The sequence below is a fragment of the Chrysoperla carnea genome, chromosome X (assembly GCF_905475395.1).
Source record: "Chrysoperla carnea chromosome X, inChrCarn1.1, whole genome shotgun sequence".
Taxonomy (NCBI): Eukaryota; Metazoa; Arthropoda; class Insecta; order Neuroptera; family Chrysopidae; genus Chrysoperla; species Chrysoperla carnea.
In genome coordinates this window covers 7,062,200-7,078,176 of record NC_058342.1, presented here as the reverse complement: position 1 = coordinate 7,078,176, position 15,977 = coordinate 7,062,200, and the positions used below count along the sequence as shown (strand labels likewise).

The window sequence follows — 15,977 nt, the reverse complement described above, 5'->3', positions numbered from 1 at the left end:
AAGGATGTTCCAGCATGGTATTTGCAGTTTCTATGTTAAAGCAATGGTACAATTTTTTTTTCGACAGAATTTAACGAAAAATTAAATTTAAGAATTTAATAATGCTTACTATTAATTCCCAAAGTTTCAGAAATTTTGACCGTTTAAAATGGGAAATAATTATGCCAACGTCCCAATTTCGATCAATTTACGTCAAAATTAATATCTCGAAAGTGAAAATTAATTTCTAAATTTTTTTTTTAGAATTTTATTGTATAAACATTTTTTTCTACTTTTTCTTCAATATATAATAATATCATAAAAAATAGTTGGAGAGACCGGACATTTTACATGCTTTAAATGGGACATGACCCTCAAAATCCCGAACTTTGTCTTTAAATATCTCGCGATCTAAACGGTCAAAAATTATGAAATTTTAGGAATTCATAAATAAAGCTATTATAAACCCGAGAAAAAAAATTCGGCCAAATCTGTCGAAAAGTGATTTCATGCTGGTACTACCTTAAGACGAAAAGTAAGAATAAAATGTTTGGCGTAATTTTCAAAATTCGCAAATTGAAAATTTTGTTTAATTATTCAGCTTTCGACATTTCGAAAACCAAGGCAGATTTTTTCGTCTACATTAATGAAGTTATAACAAAATTCATCATCAAAGTTGAAAATAAGATAAAAAGAATTTCAACCTTAAATCTACCCTGCTCTTTCATCCCTTATATGGACAGAGACACTTGGTTTTTTTCTATGCCATGGCTTATATGTTTACTTTCTATTAAAAAGTTTTTTTAAATTTGTGTCATTCCAAGTGAAAATTATCAAAAACTTTCAAAATATATCGTTTTTGAGATTCCTCCATAAGAGCCAATGTATTTTATATCAATTTTCAATGAATCTTTTCGTAAAAATTTACACGGATACCTATGCTGAAATTTTAACCACATATTCTTTAGGTAAAAGTCTGCTTATAAAAAAAATTTTGAGCCTTTATAGTCTGGTTCACATGTACGATTTTTTCTAACTTTTTTTAATATTCTCCGAAAATTACGAAATAGGTGTCATTCGATTCGTAATTTTATGTAGAAAGTTTACTGAATCCGAAATGGCGCTGAGAAAAATTGCAAAAGTTATAAACAATTAAGTGAAAAATAAAATAGGGTGCTCAGTTTTTTTTTTAATAACTCAAAAAATATTGAAAATTTTCAAAATCTGAAAAAAGATCCAAAAAGATGAAGAAATTTCTTAAAATAAAGTTCCAACTACCGGAATTATATCTGTAATATTTATAACTTTTACAAAGCCCTGAAAATAGCTCAAAATACGGCAATTCTGGCTCTCGTGCGCGTTCTATCTCTGAGACCTACTAACAAAAAAAATTATTTAAACATATAAAATATGAATATTAAGAAATAAAAAAATTAATGTAGTTTTGAGATATATGAATAAACAATAATCCGTGGTTTAAAATTTTTTATCCCAATTTTTCCATTAGTTATGTAATTGTTAACTAACAATTGTTTCTATACAGAATGTTAATAGGTATTCTTAATAGGCTTACAAATAAATTCCCTTTTTTCAAATTTTCAAATTTTGATTTTTCAATTTGTTATTAACATTTGAAAATTAACAATGAAAAAAAGTAATAAAAAAAAATTTTTTTTTTAAATTTTTGAATTGTGTTAATTATCTATGGTTAAAAGCTACATAAAAATAATTTTTTCAATTTTTTTACCATTGTTGTTTAAAAAATTGTTATAAACAAATACATTGTTTATGAGTAAATTCGAAATTTTTTCTTTTGCAATATGTTCATTAACACAAATTATGAATTTAAAAAAAAAAAACGGTTTCTTAAAAAAATTTATTTGTTGCTTAAAAATGCGTTTGTTAATTAACAATCTTTTTTAGCTACTAATTATTAATATTAAGAAACCGTTTAAATTCTAAAAATTATTAATTCTATTTTTCTTGCGGATTAAATTTAGAAAAATTTTTTTTATTAATTTTCCATTTGTTTATTAAATAAATAATTTGTTATAAACAATTTTTTTTATCTGTTTATTTTTTTTATATACTTTATTTTATAATAAAAATAGACATGCGTTGTTTTTTACAATAAAAATTTTTTTACTATTTTTTTTTTTTTTGAATTTTTAATATTAATATTCTATCAAACTTGCCTTTTTCATTCCGATCTGTGGCTTTTATTATTACAATACGCATTTTTAAGCAACAAATAAATTTTTTTTAAGAAACCGTTTTTTTTTTTTTTTTTTTTTTTTAAATCATAATTTGTGTTAATGAACATATTGCAAAAAAAAAATTTTCGATTTACTCATAAACAATGTATTTGTTTATAACAATTTTTTAAACAACAATTGTAAAAATTTAGAAAAAATTACTTTTATGTAGCTTTTAACTATAAAAAATTAAAACAATTTAAAAAAAATTTTTTTTCATTTGTTAATTTTCAAATGTTAATAACAAATTGAAAAATCAAAATTTTAAAATTTGAAAAACGGCAATTTATTTGTAAGCCTATTAAGAATACCTACATGGAGGGAAAAAAATTCTGGGATTTTAGTTTAATAATTATCGGAGATTTAATGTTAACATTCTGTATAGAAACAATTGTTAGTTAACAATTACATAACTAATGGAAAAATTGGGATAAAAATTTTTAAACCACGGATTATTGTTTATTCATGTATCTCAAAATGTTTAAATAATTTTTTTTGTTAGTAGGTCTCAGAGACAGAACGTGCACGAGAGCCAGACTTGCCGTATTTTGAGCTATTTTTAGGGCTTTGTAAAAGTTATAAATATTAGAGATACAACTCCGGTAGTTGGAACTTTATTTTAGGAAATTTCTTCATCTTTTTGGATCTTTTCAGATTTCAGATTTTGAAAATTTTCAATATTTTTTGAGTTATTCAAAAAAAACTGAGCACCCTATTTTATTTTTCACTTAATTGTTTATAACTTTTGCAATTTTTCTCAGCGCCATTTCGGATTTTTCAGTAAACTTTTTACATAAAATTACGAATCGAATGACACCTATTTCGTAATTTTCGGAGAATATACAAAAAAGTTAGAAAAAATCGTACATGTGAACTAGACTATTAAATCAAACATTGTTGTCATGCTCATACATTCTTCACAAAAAAGGCATGATTTTTTATTTTTAAGCACTTTTGGTAAACTTAAATGAGGGCTCCAGGAAGGAAAAAGCAAATTTTTTAAATTAATTATTTTTAACTTTGTTTTTAGTTTAGAAAACGAAAATTTCAAAAAATTTTGTAAATAAAAAATTGCCCAACTTGTTGAAAGATTCACTTTAAGATAAATTTCTAACGGTAATAAATTCTTTAAAGTGTTTCGAAATACATTATAATTTTTTCAAATTTTTTAATTAATTCTTAATACCCTAATAAAGTTATTTAGTGTGAGATACTCGTTTTGGAAAATATTACTACAATCTAAATTTGACGAAAAAGACCTATTTTCAACGTTAAATTGAAATTGTAAATAATGGAGATAGAGTTCCGGAAGTGAAAGTATTTTATTGGAAAATTTCTCTTAATTAATAATAATTTTTTTTTAAATTTCTTAAGTATTAATATTTTATGAAATATTGGCGAAAAACGAAATACATTTTTTTTTTCATCTTTACTTGTTTATAACTTTTTTATGTACTGAAAAGCGCTTCTAGCACATTTTTCTAGACATCATTCCGAATCCAATGAGCTATTTTCACGTGTATTTTTACTACCAGTATTTCTATATTTCATCAAATTGAACATGTCGATTAGACTATACAGCGATTTCCAATATTAATTCACCAACGCCTCCTACATCGCAAATTTTTTATGGAGGCTCCCTATTTTAAGAAAAGGTGTGTCAATAATAGAGTTGAATTTGGTTTCGAGGAATTTAAAGTTTCTATTTTATATATAAATGTTATGAACCATTATAATTTCATGAATTAATCTAAAAAGTCCATTATAGCTGCTATGAAATATGGCTTTAAATACAGAAAGAAAGGCCAAAATATGGACAAAGTTAAAGAAGGTGCAAAAAATTGAGCTAGGGGAAGGTTAGATTAGGTTAGAGTGGCTGTTCTGGGGTGGGACACACTTAGAACATGGGGTCCGTTTTGATACCGAAAATGGGTCGGCCCATTCCCGGCCACTACTCCATGAACCATTTTGAGCTGTTTAAGAACAGCAGGAGGGTTTTGACGCGAATGCACTTTAGCTGAGAGAAGTTGTCAAAGAGAGATTGGCTCAAATAAGTTCATCTCCTCATGGAAAGAGCTGGACAGTCACAGAGAAGATGAGACATCGTCTCCTACTCCTCCACATTGTGACAGCTCCTGCAATAATCGTGATACACTGTCAGGCCCAGGCCTTAAGCATGTCTTCCGCCCAGCCAATTTCCTGTAATAGTCGCAACAATTTGGCTAATAAGGGCCCTTTGAAGCGATATAACATCTTCGGAACGCCTACGATTATACTCAGGCCATATCTATCTTGTCGTACCACAAGCACGTTCCTCCTTCCATCTAAGATTGGCCCTTTTTAAGATATTAAGATATTCTCTTTAAGGAGCAGCTTGCAGTTTTCGAACCCCTAGATGCCTATTGATGCTTGTGCCCGACAGCATTGTGCCATTTCTAGCAAGCTCGAGCTAGGGGAAACAAACTTGACAATTTTCTAATTTTTAACGCCGGAAAATTCTCTATTGGCACTAATTTTTTATAAAATATTTTTAATTATATTTGAATTAAGGTAGTTGGATCACGCAAGTAAAATATCTTCAAAACTTTTAATGCAAGTAAATAGAAGCTTAATTAAATAGCACGTTCTGTTAAAATTTGAAGACCATTACCTCACATGAGATAATTGCAATTTAAAATGACATGGGCCAGTATTTGCATTTTCGCTTCCAAAGCTAATTTTTGGTACAAATCTTCTGTAGGTTAAAAGTAAGTGCGGCGTATTATGGCAACTTGAGACAATCGAAAAATCTCAGTTTTTCGGGATCGAGTGGAATTTGCGATATGAAAAAAAAATAAATTATTGTTGTTAACATGCATTTAGAAGTCTATCGATTGTAAAGTGCAAGTCAAATAATAACCAGATGAATGAATTTAGCAAAAAAAAGTTACCTAGTTTATGTTATTTTTCATACTAGTATAGCCATCTGGTAGTTTTACCTGTAAAGTTTTCCGGAAGTTTTGAAAATTAGTGATTTTACAAATTTTTAAGTGCTTTTTCGAATTTCCACTTTGCTATCTTGTATCTTTGCTGCTCGCGCCGCTTTATTGGATAAATGGCGTCAAAAAGTAGTTTTTTGACTAAATCTCCTTTTTGAGTCATTTTATGAGGAAAGTATATACGTACAAAATTGAACCTAAAATTTATGTCTTTACAATTTTTTTTCGTAAGATTAAAAGTTTCTGCGTACGAGCGTCGCAAAGTGATTAGATTAAGTGAGAAATTATATATTTTGAATCGAGTATTTAACGTTAAATGACTGAAAAATTGGACGTTTTTTGAAAAAAGTATATCATACCCTTTTACAAGTAGTATAAAAAAACCTTGAAAATGAAAATTAACGAAGTTTTAATGAAAAGATGATTTCTCATACCTTTTTTTATGTCTTATGCAGCACAGAAATTTATGAATTTACCACGGGAATCAAAATTAACGCTTGCTGCTTTCGAATTTTTCTTTATTTAGGTAATATGCTCAAAAAGTTTGAACAGTTTCAGGGAAAGAGTTTTCAAAATATTGCATTTTAAATGCAAAAAAAAAAAAAAAATTGACTAAAACGTAAAAATTGTCTTTATCGTTAAATAACTCGAAAAATAATTAGTTACAAACAAAAATTTGAAGGAAAAAATTTAGCTCTTGAAAAGAATATTTTGCCTCCCAAACTTTTTTTGTAACTTTTTTTCGGGTTATGTAATGATTTTTTTTTTGTTTTTTTTTTCTTTTTTTCGAAAAAATTTTTTGCATTTCAATTCCAATATTTCAAAAAATACTTATCCGAAACTGCATGTTTTTAGTACGTTAATAAATAGTACATTTAATAAGCCGGAAAATGTGGAAAAGTGGTGGAACAGCTCCGATTTCAAAAATTTTTTGTGTACGTGTTCCTTAGACCTCTAGGAACATTCGTTCGAGGGAATATTTAATTTTTTCTCTGTCACTTCTAGGGGTGGCTTTTAAGGGTGGCTTGGAAGTATATTCAGTTGCTTTTTGCCCTCAAATCCATTATCAACGACTTCAAAAACTGCAGAGACAATTTCTGAGGCGAAATTCAGAATTTTCGTAATTTTTTATAAATGACACTTCTAGGGGTAGTTTTAATGGCGTAAATCATCCTCAATTGACTTTTGACCTTGAATTTGTGAACAGCGCACCTAAAAGCTCCACAAGAAACGATTTCTGAGGTAAAATTTTGAATTAGATAAAGTTTTTTGTCTATCACTTCTAGGAGTTAGGTTTCATTAAAACGGGGTTGCAACCATATTCAGTTGCTTTTTAACCTTGAATTCATGATCAGCGACCTCGAAAACCTTTGAGAGACGATTTTCGAGGTGAAATATTGATTTGTTTTCCCTGTTACTATTTGGAGTGCTTTAGGGATGGGAAAACTATCCTAATTTTCTCTTTTTTTTTTTTTTTATAATGCCAAGGTGCGGCTGAATGTTCCTAAAGGTCTAAGGAATACGTACACAAAAAAATTTGATGAAATCGGAGCTGTTCTACCACTTTTCCACATTTGATGGTATTTTCCGGCTTATTTATTGCACTAAAAGTAAATTGGAAAGCAGCAAGCATTAATTTTATTTCCCGTGGTAAATTCGTCAGTTCTTGTCCTGAATAAAACATAAAAAATTGGTACGAGAAACTTTCTTTTCATTATATATAACTCCGTTAATTTTGACAAATGACTTGAAACATCATTTTAAGGTTTTTTATAGTACTATAAAAAGTGTACGAATTACTTCTTTTAAAAAACGTCCAATTTTTGAGTTATTCAACGTTAATAATCCCAATTTAAGAGGTCAATAACTCGGAAAGTACTGAATTTTCGAAACACACTTAAATGACACTTTTTACACATTTTAGATTTCATAACTCTATCGGTTCCCGTTGCCATTTTCAACATATATTTTTCTACCCCCTAGAAGGGGTAGTTACACTTGGGTCTGGATATAAATTGTAGTAAATCTTTTCTAGTTTAGATACGAGGTAGCAAAGTTCGAAAAGAGCACCTCAAAATCTATGAACTCGCTCATTTTCAAAACTCTCGGAAAACTTTCCAGATAATCCCTTTTTTTTTTTAACCAAATGATTAGAATATACGGTCTCAAGTATGAAAAATTTCATATTCTCTTAAAAAAATAGGTTTTTTTCCTCTTATTCGGGCTAAATATTTATTTTGTGTAAAGTTTTAAGCCTGCTTTCTGTATAATAAAAAAAGTTATTTTAAGGACAAAATAGTGCTTTAAGGATGTATGAGCATGACAACAATGTTTGATTTAAAGGCTCAAAATTTTTTTATAGTTACACTTTTACTCAAAGAATATGTGGTTAAAATTTCAACATAGGTATCCGTGAAAATTTTTAAGAAAATAGTCATTGAAAATCGATATAAAATACATTGGCTCTTATAGAGGAATCTCAAAAAACGACATATTTTGAAAGTTTTTGATTATTTCTACTTAGAATGGATAAAAACAAATTTAAAAAAAAACTTCTTAATAAAAAGTAAACATATAAGCAATGGCATAGAAAATAAAAAAACCAAGTGTTTCCGTCCATATAAGGGATGTAAGAGCAGGGTAGGTTTATTTTTGAAATTATTTCTATCTTATTTTCCACTTTGGTAATGAATTTTGTTATAACTTCATGAATGTAGACGAAAAATAATAATAAATTTTTTCGATATGTGCCTTGGTTTTCGAAATATCGAAAGCTGAATAATTAAACAAAATTTTCAATTTTCGATATTTTGAAAATTACGCCAGATATCGAAAATTTTTATTCTTACTTTTCGTTTAATATCGCTAAGTTATAATATATTTTATCATCAATATTGAAAATATATATTTTTTAAATTTGTGCACCCCACTACCGTGCTCATACATCCTTAAGACCATATACGCCTTTTTCAATAAATATTGACGATGATTTTGAAGGGAAAAAAACAATTGACTGAGTTAATTGTTGAAATACCCTGTATAGTAAGTGTGGGTTACGCAAACGTTTGTATTTTTACGTCATGTAATTAAAGAAAGATATCACAGTCGTGTATATGTAACATAGCTGTGATGTCACACACATAATTGATATTGCCATATAATAAATACTATAATGTTCTAATCTAATAAGCACCCTCACAAGTAAACAGTGATGCTTACGAAAAAAATGTTTTAAACAAAAGTTGTTTATTTTTTTTTTTAAGAAACATTTTTTACATTTAAACTTTTGTTCTATCTCTAACCATTTAAAGGAACAGTGCTACGACACTAAGATACAATTGACCTTTGTTGCTCATTTACAAACTATCCTCACTTTTTACATCCTGAGTGCGCTGTAAAAATTTCAGCTTAATACCTTTTTTCGCTTTTGAGTTATCGTATCCACAGACGGACAACCGGAAATGGACTAATAAGGTAATTTTTTGAACCCTTATATCAAAATTTTGTTCGTGGCATCAATATTTTTAGGCGTTACAACTTATGACTAAACTTAGTATACCTCGATATATATTACATATATACAGGGTAAAAAAAGAGTCTTTTGGTAACATTATATCTTAATGTGGCCCATAGCAAAATAGTTTTTATTGTTTTCGACAGATTCACTATCTTGATAAATTAATCCAAAGTGGATATGTCATACACAGAAAGAAGAAAATCATAAAAAGAATTTGTTTAGACAAATAGAAAATTTTTCTTAAATTTCAAACTAGCATAACTCGATCAATTTTTGACAACATTTGATCATGCGGTTATTGTTCGACATTAGTAGTTTTTTTATTATTCATAAATTTCTCAATGCATGTTTTCAGCGAAAATTAAAATTTAAAATTGTTCCGAAAACCATAATTTATTGTAACACGTACTCGGGATAAGCTTTCATATGACTTAATACAGCTTAATATAAAACAAGTGAAAACAAACAATTGACTGTGTTAATTGTTGAAATACCATGCATAGTCAGTGTTAATTTCTTTATCACATAACACATACAAACATGTGACACATACATAACTAATAAAGTATAGTACATATGTAAATGACTTTATAGGTTTCTGCATTACCGACCGACATTTAGTGTATAGTTTGTACACATATTATAAAATTTCCGCCTAATTGGCGCCCTCACGGGTAAACAGTGATGTTTACGAAAAAATGTTTCAAACAAAAGTTGTTTAATTTTTGATAAGGAACATTTTTTACATTTAAACTTTTGTTCTATCTCTAACGGTTTATAAGATGGGTCCTACGGACCCAAGACCCAATTGACCTATGATGCTCATTTACGAACTTGACCTCACTTTTTACGTCCTGAGTACGCTGTAAAAATTTTAGCTCGATATCTTTTTTCGTTTTTGAGTTATCGTGTCCACAGACGGACGGACGGACGGACAACCGGAAATGGACTAATTAGGTGATTCTATGAACACCTATGACAAAATTTTTTTCCTAGCATCATTATTTTTAAGCGTTACAAACTTGGGACAAAACTTAATATACTATGTATATTTCATATATGCATGGTATAATAAGCAGCTTTTTCCACGTAATTGGAGGTAATAAACGCTTATTCACTGGCTTAATAATTCATTTAAAACAAAAATCTTTCAATACTGTACTCGATATTTTCTTTAAAAACAACAAATGTGGAAAATCATGTTTTCGCAGAATATCCTTGATGAACTGTGACTATTTCTTTGGAAATCGCTGATCTAATAATCTATTGAAAATTATTTAAAAAAATTTTTATTATAGAATTTATGATATTGAGAAGAAAATAAAAACACCGCCAAAATTTTTGTTTCCATTATTCGAAACAATTAATTGGTATGCAGCTAAAACATTAATGTTGGAATTACGGCAATTAAATTTACAAGAAAAAAAATGTCCAAATTATCTTTTATCTGGTTTAAAAGCTCTACTTTCATATTTAAAAACATGGAATGTGGATAAAGATGTGAGTTTTTTTCATTTTCATGATTTTCGTAATAGGACTGGACTTTGAGATGGTAATATCTAAACTTATTCAAAGAAAAACACTAATACAGCGCGACATTTTATTAAAATTACTAATTCCAGACATGTAACTTTGTTATCCTATTTATATATATATATATATATATATATATATATATATATATATATATATATATATATATATATATATATATATATATATATATATATAACATGTCTGGAGTTAGTAATTTTAATAAAATGTAGCGCTTTGTAAGTTTTTTTCTTTGAATAAGTTTAGATATTTGCATATATCAAAGTATAAATGACTCAGCCTATATATATATATATATATATATATATATATATATATATATATATATAATAAAAATTAAATTTCCAGTTACTTTAGCATTTTAAAACTATTTTGACATTTTTAACATATTTTAAGAGTAATTTATTCTTTAAACTCCTTTACCCCAAAGATGCCTTGTTTAAAACTAAAAAGTTCCGCTTTAACCATATAGACTTCTAGGATAATTTTCTGAAGCCAAATAAAAAGCCTAAAACATAAAAAGTAAGAGTAAAAAAAATATTAAGGTAAAATTATAGAAAGAAAATATATAATAGCAGTTTAATATTAGACCCATTGTCCTAATAAAGAAACTGAAATTGTTGAGCAATTGGAAGTTCATTGTTGGACAAAAATTAAAATTAAATGATAGACTGGCGACAGAAAGTATTAAAAATGAAGATGACATACATCGGTCAAGTGGATTGCATGTAGCAATTAAATATCAAAATGACATTCATATTTACTGTAGATATTGAGAATCGGTTAATTTTTTCTAAGTTTTAAAGCTTCCTCGCAAGATTCTTTGGCAAGTCCTTCAAGTGAAACTCCGATAAGCTTTTCATGACGTTTAATTAAGTTGGATCTGACGGTTGGAATGTTAAGTACCTATGGAAAAGTATTAATTTCTGATTCACCCAAATCCTAATCAATCATTCCTGCAAATTATATGATTATTGATCAATTCAAGTTTCAAATATAAACAAGTGAAAACAAACAATTGACTAAGTTAATTGTTGAAATACCATGTATAGACAGTTTTGATGACGCAATCGTTTGTTTTTGACGTCACGTAAATAAAGAAAGATTTCCACTCTTAAATAGCCACACACACAACTGATATTCCCATATTAATACATACTACAAAATTTTCACCTAATTAGCGCCCTCGTGGGTAAACAGAGATGTTTACGAGAAAATGTTTCAAACAAAAGTTGTTTATTTTTTTATAAGGAACATTTTTTACATTTAAACATTTGTTCTATCTCTAACGGTTTACAAGATCGGTCCTACGGACCCAAGAACCAATTGACCTATATAACTCATTTACCTCACTTTTTACGTCTTAGCCTTCTTTAAAAATTTCAGCTTGATATCTCTTTTCGTTTTGAGTAATCGTGATGACAGACGGACAGACGACAGACAGACATACGGAAATGGACTAATTAGGTGATTCTATGAACACCTAAACCAAAATTTTTTTCGTAGCATCAATATTTTTAAGCGTTACAAACTTGGGACTAAACTTAATATACTATGTATATTTCATATACATTGTATAAAGAGTAAATTGAGTATTAATAAAGAAAAGTAAAAGCCACTTACCTATTCGTTGTGTGCGTAGTCATGGTAGGGACAATAAAATCGATGCCAGCGCTTCCAGTGAAAAATTTTGGCGTTAAAGGGGGCTGTTATTACTAATTTGCAGTTCTTTACATGTTAATGTTATAGAAATGTCAAATTAAAATTATTGTAAAACACGAATTAATTAAACTTAATGCATTAAAAATTGTGAAAATAAGAAATCCAATTGCACAAATATTATTTTTCAAATGTAAATTATCATAATTATTTATTTAAATTTGTGAGACAATAATATTAAATTTTCAATGTAAGTCTTAAATGCAATCCATACAATTATATATGCATCCATACAATTCTATAATTAAAGTAGTGTATCGTTACCATGGAAACTTGTAATTAACGTCATTCAGTCATGCTATAAGAATCATGAGATTTGTTTGTATGCACATCAAAATATTGTTCACACTTTAAACATTTAATTTTGAGAATGCTAGCTAAAACAAAGCAATTTTATTCTAATACATCTCTTAAAAATAGAGAATTATCACAGTTTTTATACCTGAGCTAGTAATTGTAATTCTACTACTCGCCGATCTGACAGGTTAGGGAGGTTAGGTACCGATTTTTTCTTTTTAGCGTTGTCTAATTGATTTTCTCTCCATAATTTACGTTTCACGGACACGTATTTTTCTTTTAATTTGCCGTGACTATTTTTTACATTATAATAATTATTATTTGTATTATCCATAATTGTCGCCCTATTAGTTCAGTTGGTTAAGGCGTAACCAATTCCGTTCGCGGAATGCTTAGTGTAGCGGGTTCGATTCCCGCCATCGCAACAAAATTAATTTAATTAATAGTTGTGATGGGCTGGTGTAGTGCATGATAAATGCATGAAGGAGGCGCACTCAGCATCTGAAATTGAGGAGCTGATTAATGAAATTATCAGCGGAAAGGTGGTAAAACACATATATGGTATCACAATGGGCTCCAAATCCTTAGTGTGTCCTTCGTGGACAGTCAATATAACCTAACCTAACCTAACCTACAAGTCTCACAAAACAAGTATTTCGACGTATGTTGACTGGTCGTTATACGGCCATAGCTCCTAAGCTATTGAAAAATTTACCGAAAGAATTTGGTACCATTTTATTGTACATGAAAAACTAAAATTTCCTTTTTTTATTCGTCTTGATACGACCAATAGAACCAGGGATATGGTTAAAATAGTAAAAAAAAAGCGATACATTGCATAAGGTCGGCGTGCAGCGCTCGGTTTGTAATGTCCGTAGATTGACCAATAAATAATATTTTTGTACTTTAAGGTACTGATTTTAAAAGTATGAGTCTATATTTTTATGTTATGCACATAAATATTCGTTTTATGCAATAGCAACGAACCTAGCATGATTGTAAATATTAAGTTTTATCATTTTTCCGGTCCGCTATTATTTGATTAGTCGAAACCGAGCCCTTAGCGGAGGAAAACCTCACATAATTATATATGAGAAAATTGTAAATTTATTTTAGTTTTAGAACCATTTTATTTTTTCATCTCTATTAAAACTTGAGTTATAGCAACCGAACGCAATTGTATAAATCAATTCTGATTCATTCAAATTAAACATGAAAAGGGGGTGAACGTTGCATCAAATATATGGTATGTTTGTTTTTTTGATATGTAGTTTACAATGTAAAGGCAACGTTAAATCCAAGTTTTGGAAAAATTAGAAAAGTTCGAAATTTTGACCTTATTTCAGTTTTTTCCGATTTTGATCTGGAAGGACTGGTTTTATATCAAAAACTGTAGTATTTATTTTAAAGAAGGTTAAATTTGCAATAATTTGAGATCAAGCTGGTTTTTATAGTTTCGACCGATAGTTTCGGACATATATCTTTTCAAAGTTTGTTTAGTTTTTCAAGTTACACGATTTTACGCAAAATTTTATCATATATTCGCATTCGGTTATAATAACTGAAGTTTTAATAGAGATATTTGAAAAAATAAAATAGATTCTTAAACTAGAACAAAATATGTGAGACTTTTGTCTCGATTTCGACTAATAAATTAATAGCGGACCGGAAAAATGATAAAACTTAATACTTACAATCGTGCTAGCTTCGTTGCTATCGCATAAAACGTATTTTAAACGCTTAACATTAAAATATAGACTCATACCTTTAAAATCAGTACCGTGCTTACAAATTCAAAAATATTATTTATTGACCAATTTATGAACTTTACAAATCGAGCGCTATGCGTCGACCTTATGCAGAGTATCGTTTTTGTTTACTATTTTAACCATATACCCGGTTCTATTGGTCGTATCAAGGCGAATAAAAAGAAAAGAAATTTTTGTTTTTTTGTAGAATAAAATGGTACAAAATTCTTTCGGTAAATTTTCAATAGTTTAGAAGTTATGGCCGTATAAATAATTAATTTCTTTATTTCAAATTTCTCCCTACTCTGAGCGATAAGAAAGTTGAAAAATCCGGATTCAGAGGGTGAAATACACTTGGTCGGTGGGACCTGTAAATGCACACGAAATCCATTCAGCGCCCATATTAGCAAATAATACACCCAACCAACAATTATTTCCAAAAAATGATAAATTTTCCGTTTTTCGCAAAAATATGAGAAATTTTAAGGGTATGCGACCTATTATAAAATCGAAAGATATTAAAAATTGCTACAATTAAAAAAATAAAAACACTAACTCAGTAGGACACAATGGTAGGCCATTCAAAAAAATTCACTAAATTTGAAATTTTTGTTGAACTATTTTGCGAATTTCGCTAAAATTTTCATTGAAAACCTACTTTTGGTTTAATTAAAGTTTCATTAAAGTCAGTCAAATGAACTGTTTTACCTTATATATGTTTACATACATATATAACTTGGGGTGGAGGGGGAGGACCCCCCCCCAAATATGGGTTGTAGTTTTTAACAATTACTACAAACCTACCAAAATTAGATATGCACTGATGTATCCTCATTCGAATTTATAAAAATGATAAAATTTCTGAAAAAAACAACATTTTTGACGTCATTTTGTTGGTTAGACATGTTCCATCAACCCGGGAAGAGGAGTGGTGCCATTTGTCTTATATTCATAATATACAATACCGTATTTTTCGTGTAGCGACTTATTCTAAATTTTCTCAGTTAAATATTTCGAAAACTATTGCTTTTGCGGATATTTTGTAGGGAAACTATTTTATGTAAAACACGCAAATAAATTTTATGAAAGCTAAAACTGTCATAAACTTAATAGTTTCTTTTTTCATAGACCATTTCTTGCATCCGAATAAAGATAATCCCTGTGAAAAAGCTTAACTTAGATTTAAGTAAAAAAACCTTTATTAACTTTTGTATGTATTTCTCAATAAATTGTATGTAGTAGGAATTACATTGGGTTGGATATCGGTATTTGATATAGTTGTTCATACTCGTACTATGTGCAATTTTTCCCTGTCTACCACGAGAAATTATCATTTAGCACTGATTATATTTGACTTTATGAGAATCATTGTCTAATTGGCCAAAATGAACTCCATACACGCAATGGCGTGCATTACATATTCGATACAATTTAATTTTAATTTGACATTTCTATAACATTAACATGTAAAGAACTGCAAATTAGTAATAACAGCCCCCTTTAACGCCAAAATTTTTCACTGGAAGCGCTGGCATCGATTTTATTGTCCCTACCATGACTACGCACACAACGAATAGACAGAAAGACACTGCCTACTCTTCATAATTCAAAAAAATATTTATAATCTTGTTACACCAGTCTAAATACATCTGATATTAATAATTTTTGGAAAAAATTAGTTGCAAGATCGGACCCATTTTTTTGTGTAGGATTAAATGTGTATAACTCGGAAAAATATTTAAAACAACTGAATTTAGCCGGAAAGGGGTGCGTCGAGGGGGGAAAGAGGGAAAAGGTTTTTAGCGTTTTGTGGCTAAAGTATTAATTTTACAGAAAAAAGTTAAATAGGAAAGTTCTTGGAAATAAAAAAATACATAACTTTTGTGCTTACCATTTTTTCACATAACCTCAAATTTAACGAATAAAATGT

General features: G+C 28.7%; 1 protein-coding gene across 1 annotated transcript in view; it reads left to right on the top strand.

The window, feature by feature from the left end:
- LOC123302095 (lysine-specific demethylase 7B-like) overlaps positions 1-15,977 on the top strand; it is an 83,596-nt gene that overhangs the window by 27,570 nt on the left and 40,049 nt on the right. The window contains exon 6 of the mRNA XM_044884881.1: positions 10,028-10,229. Within this exon, the coding sequence (XP_044740816.1) occupies positions 10,028-10,229 (202 nt within the window). The remainder of the gene's footprint in view (positions 1-10,027; positions 10,230-15,977) is intronic.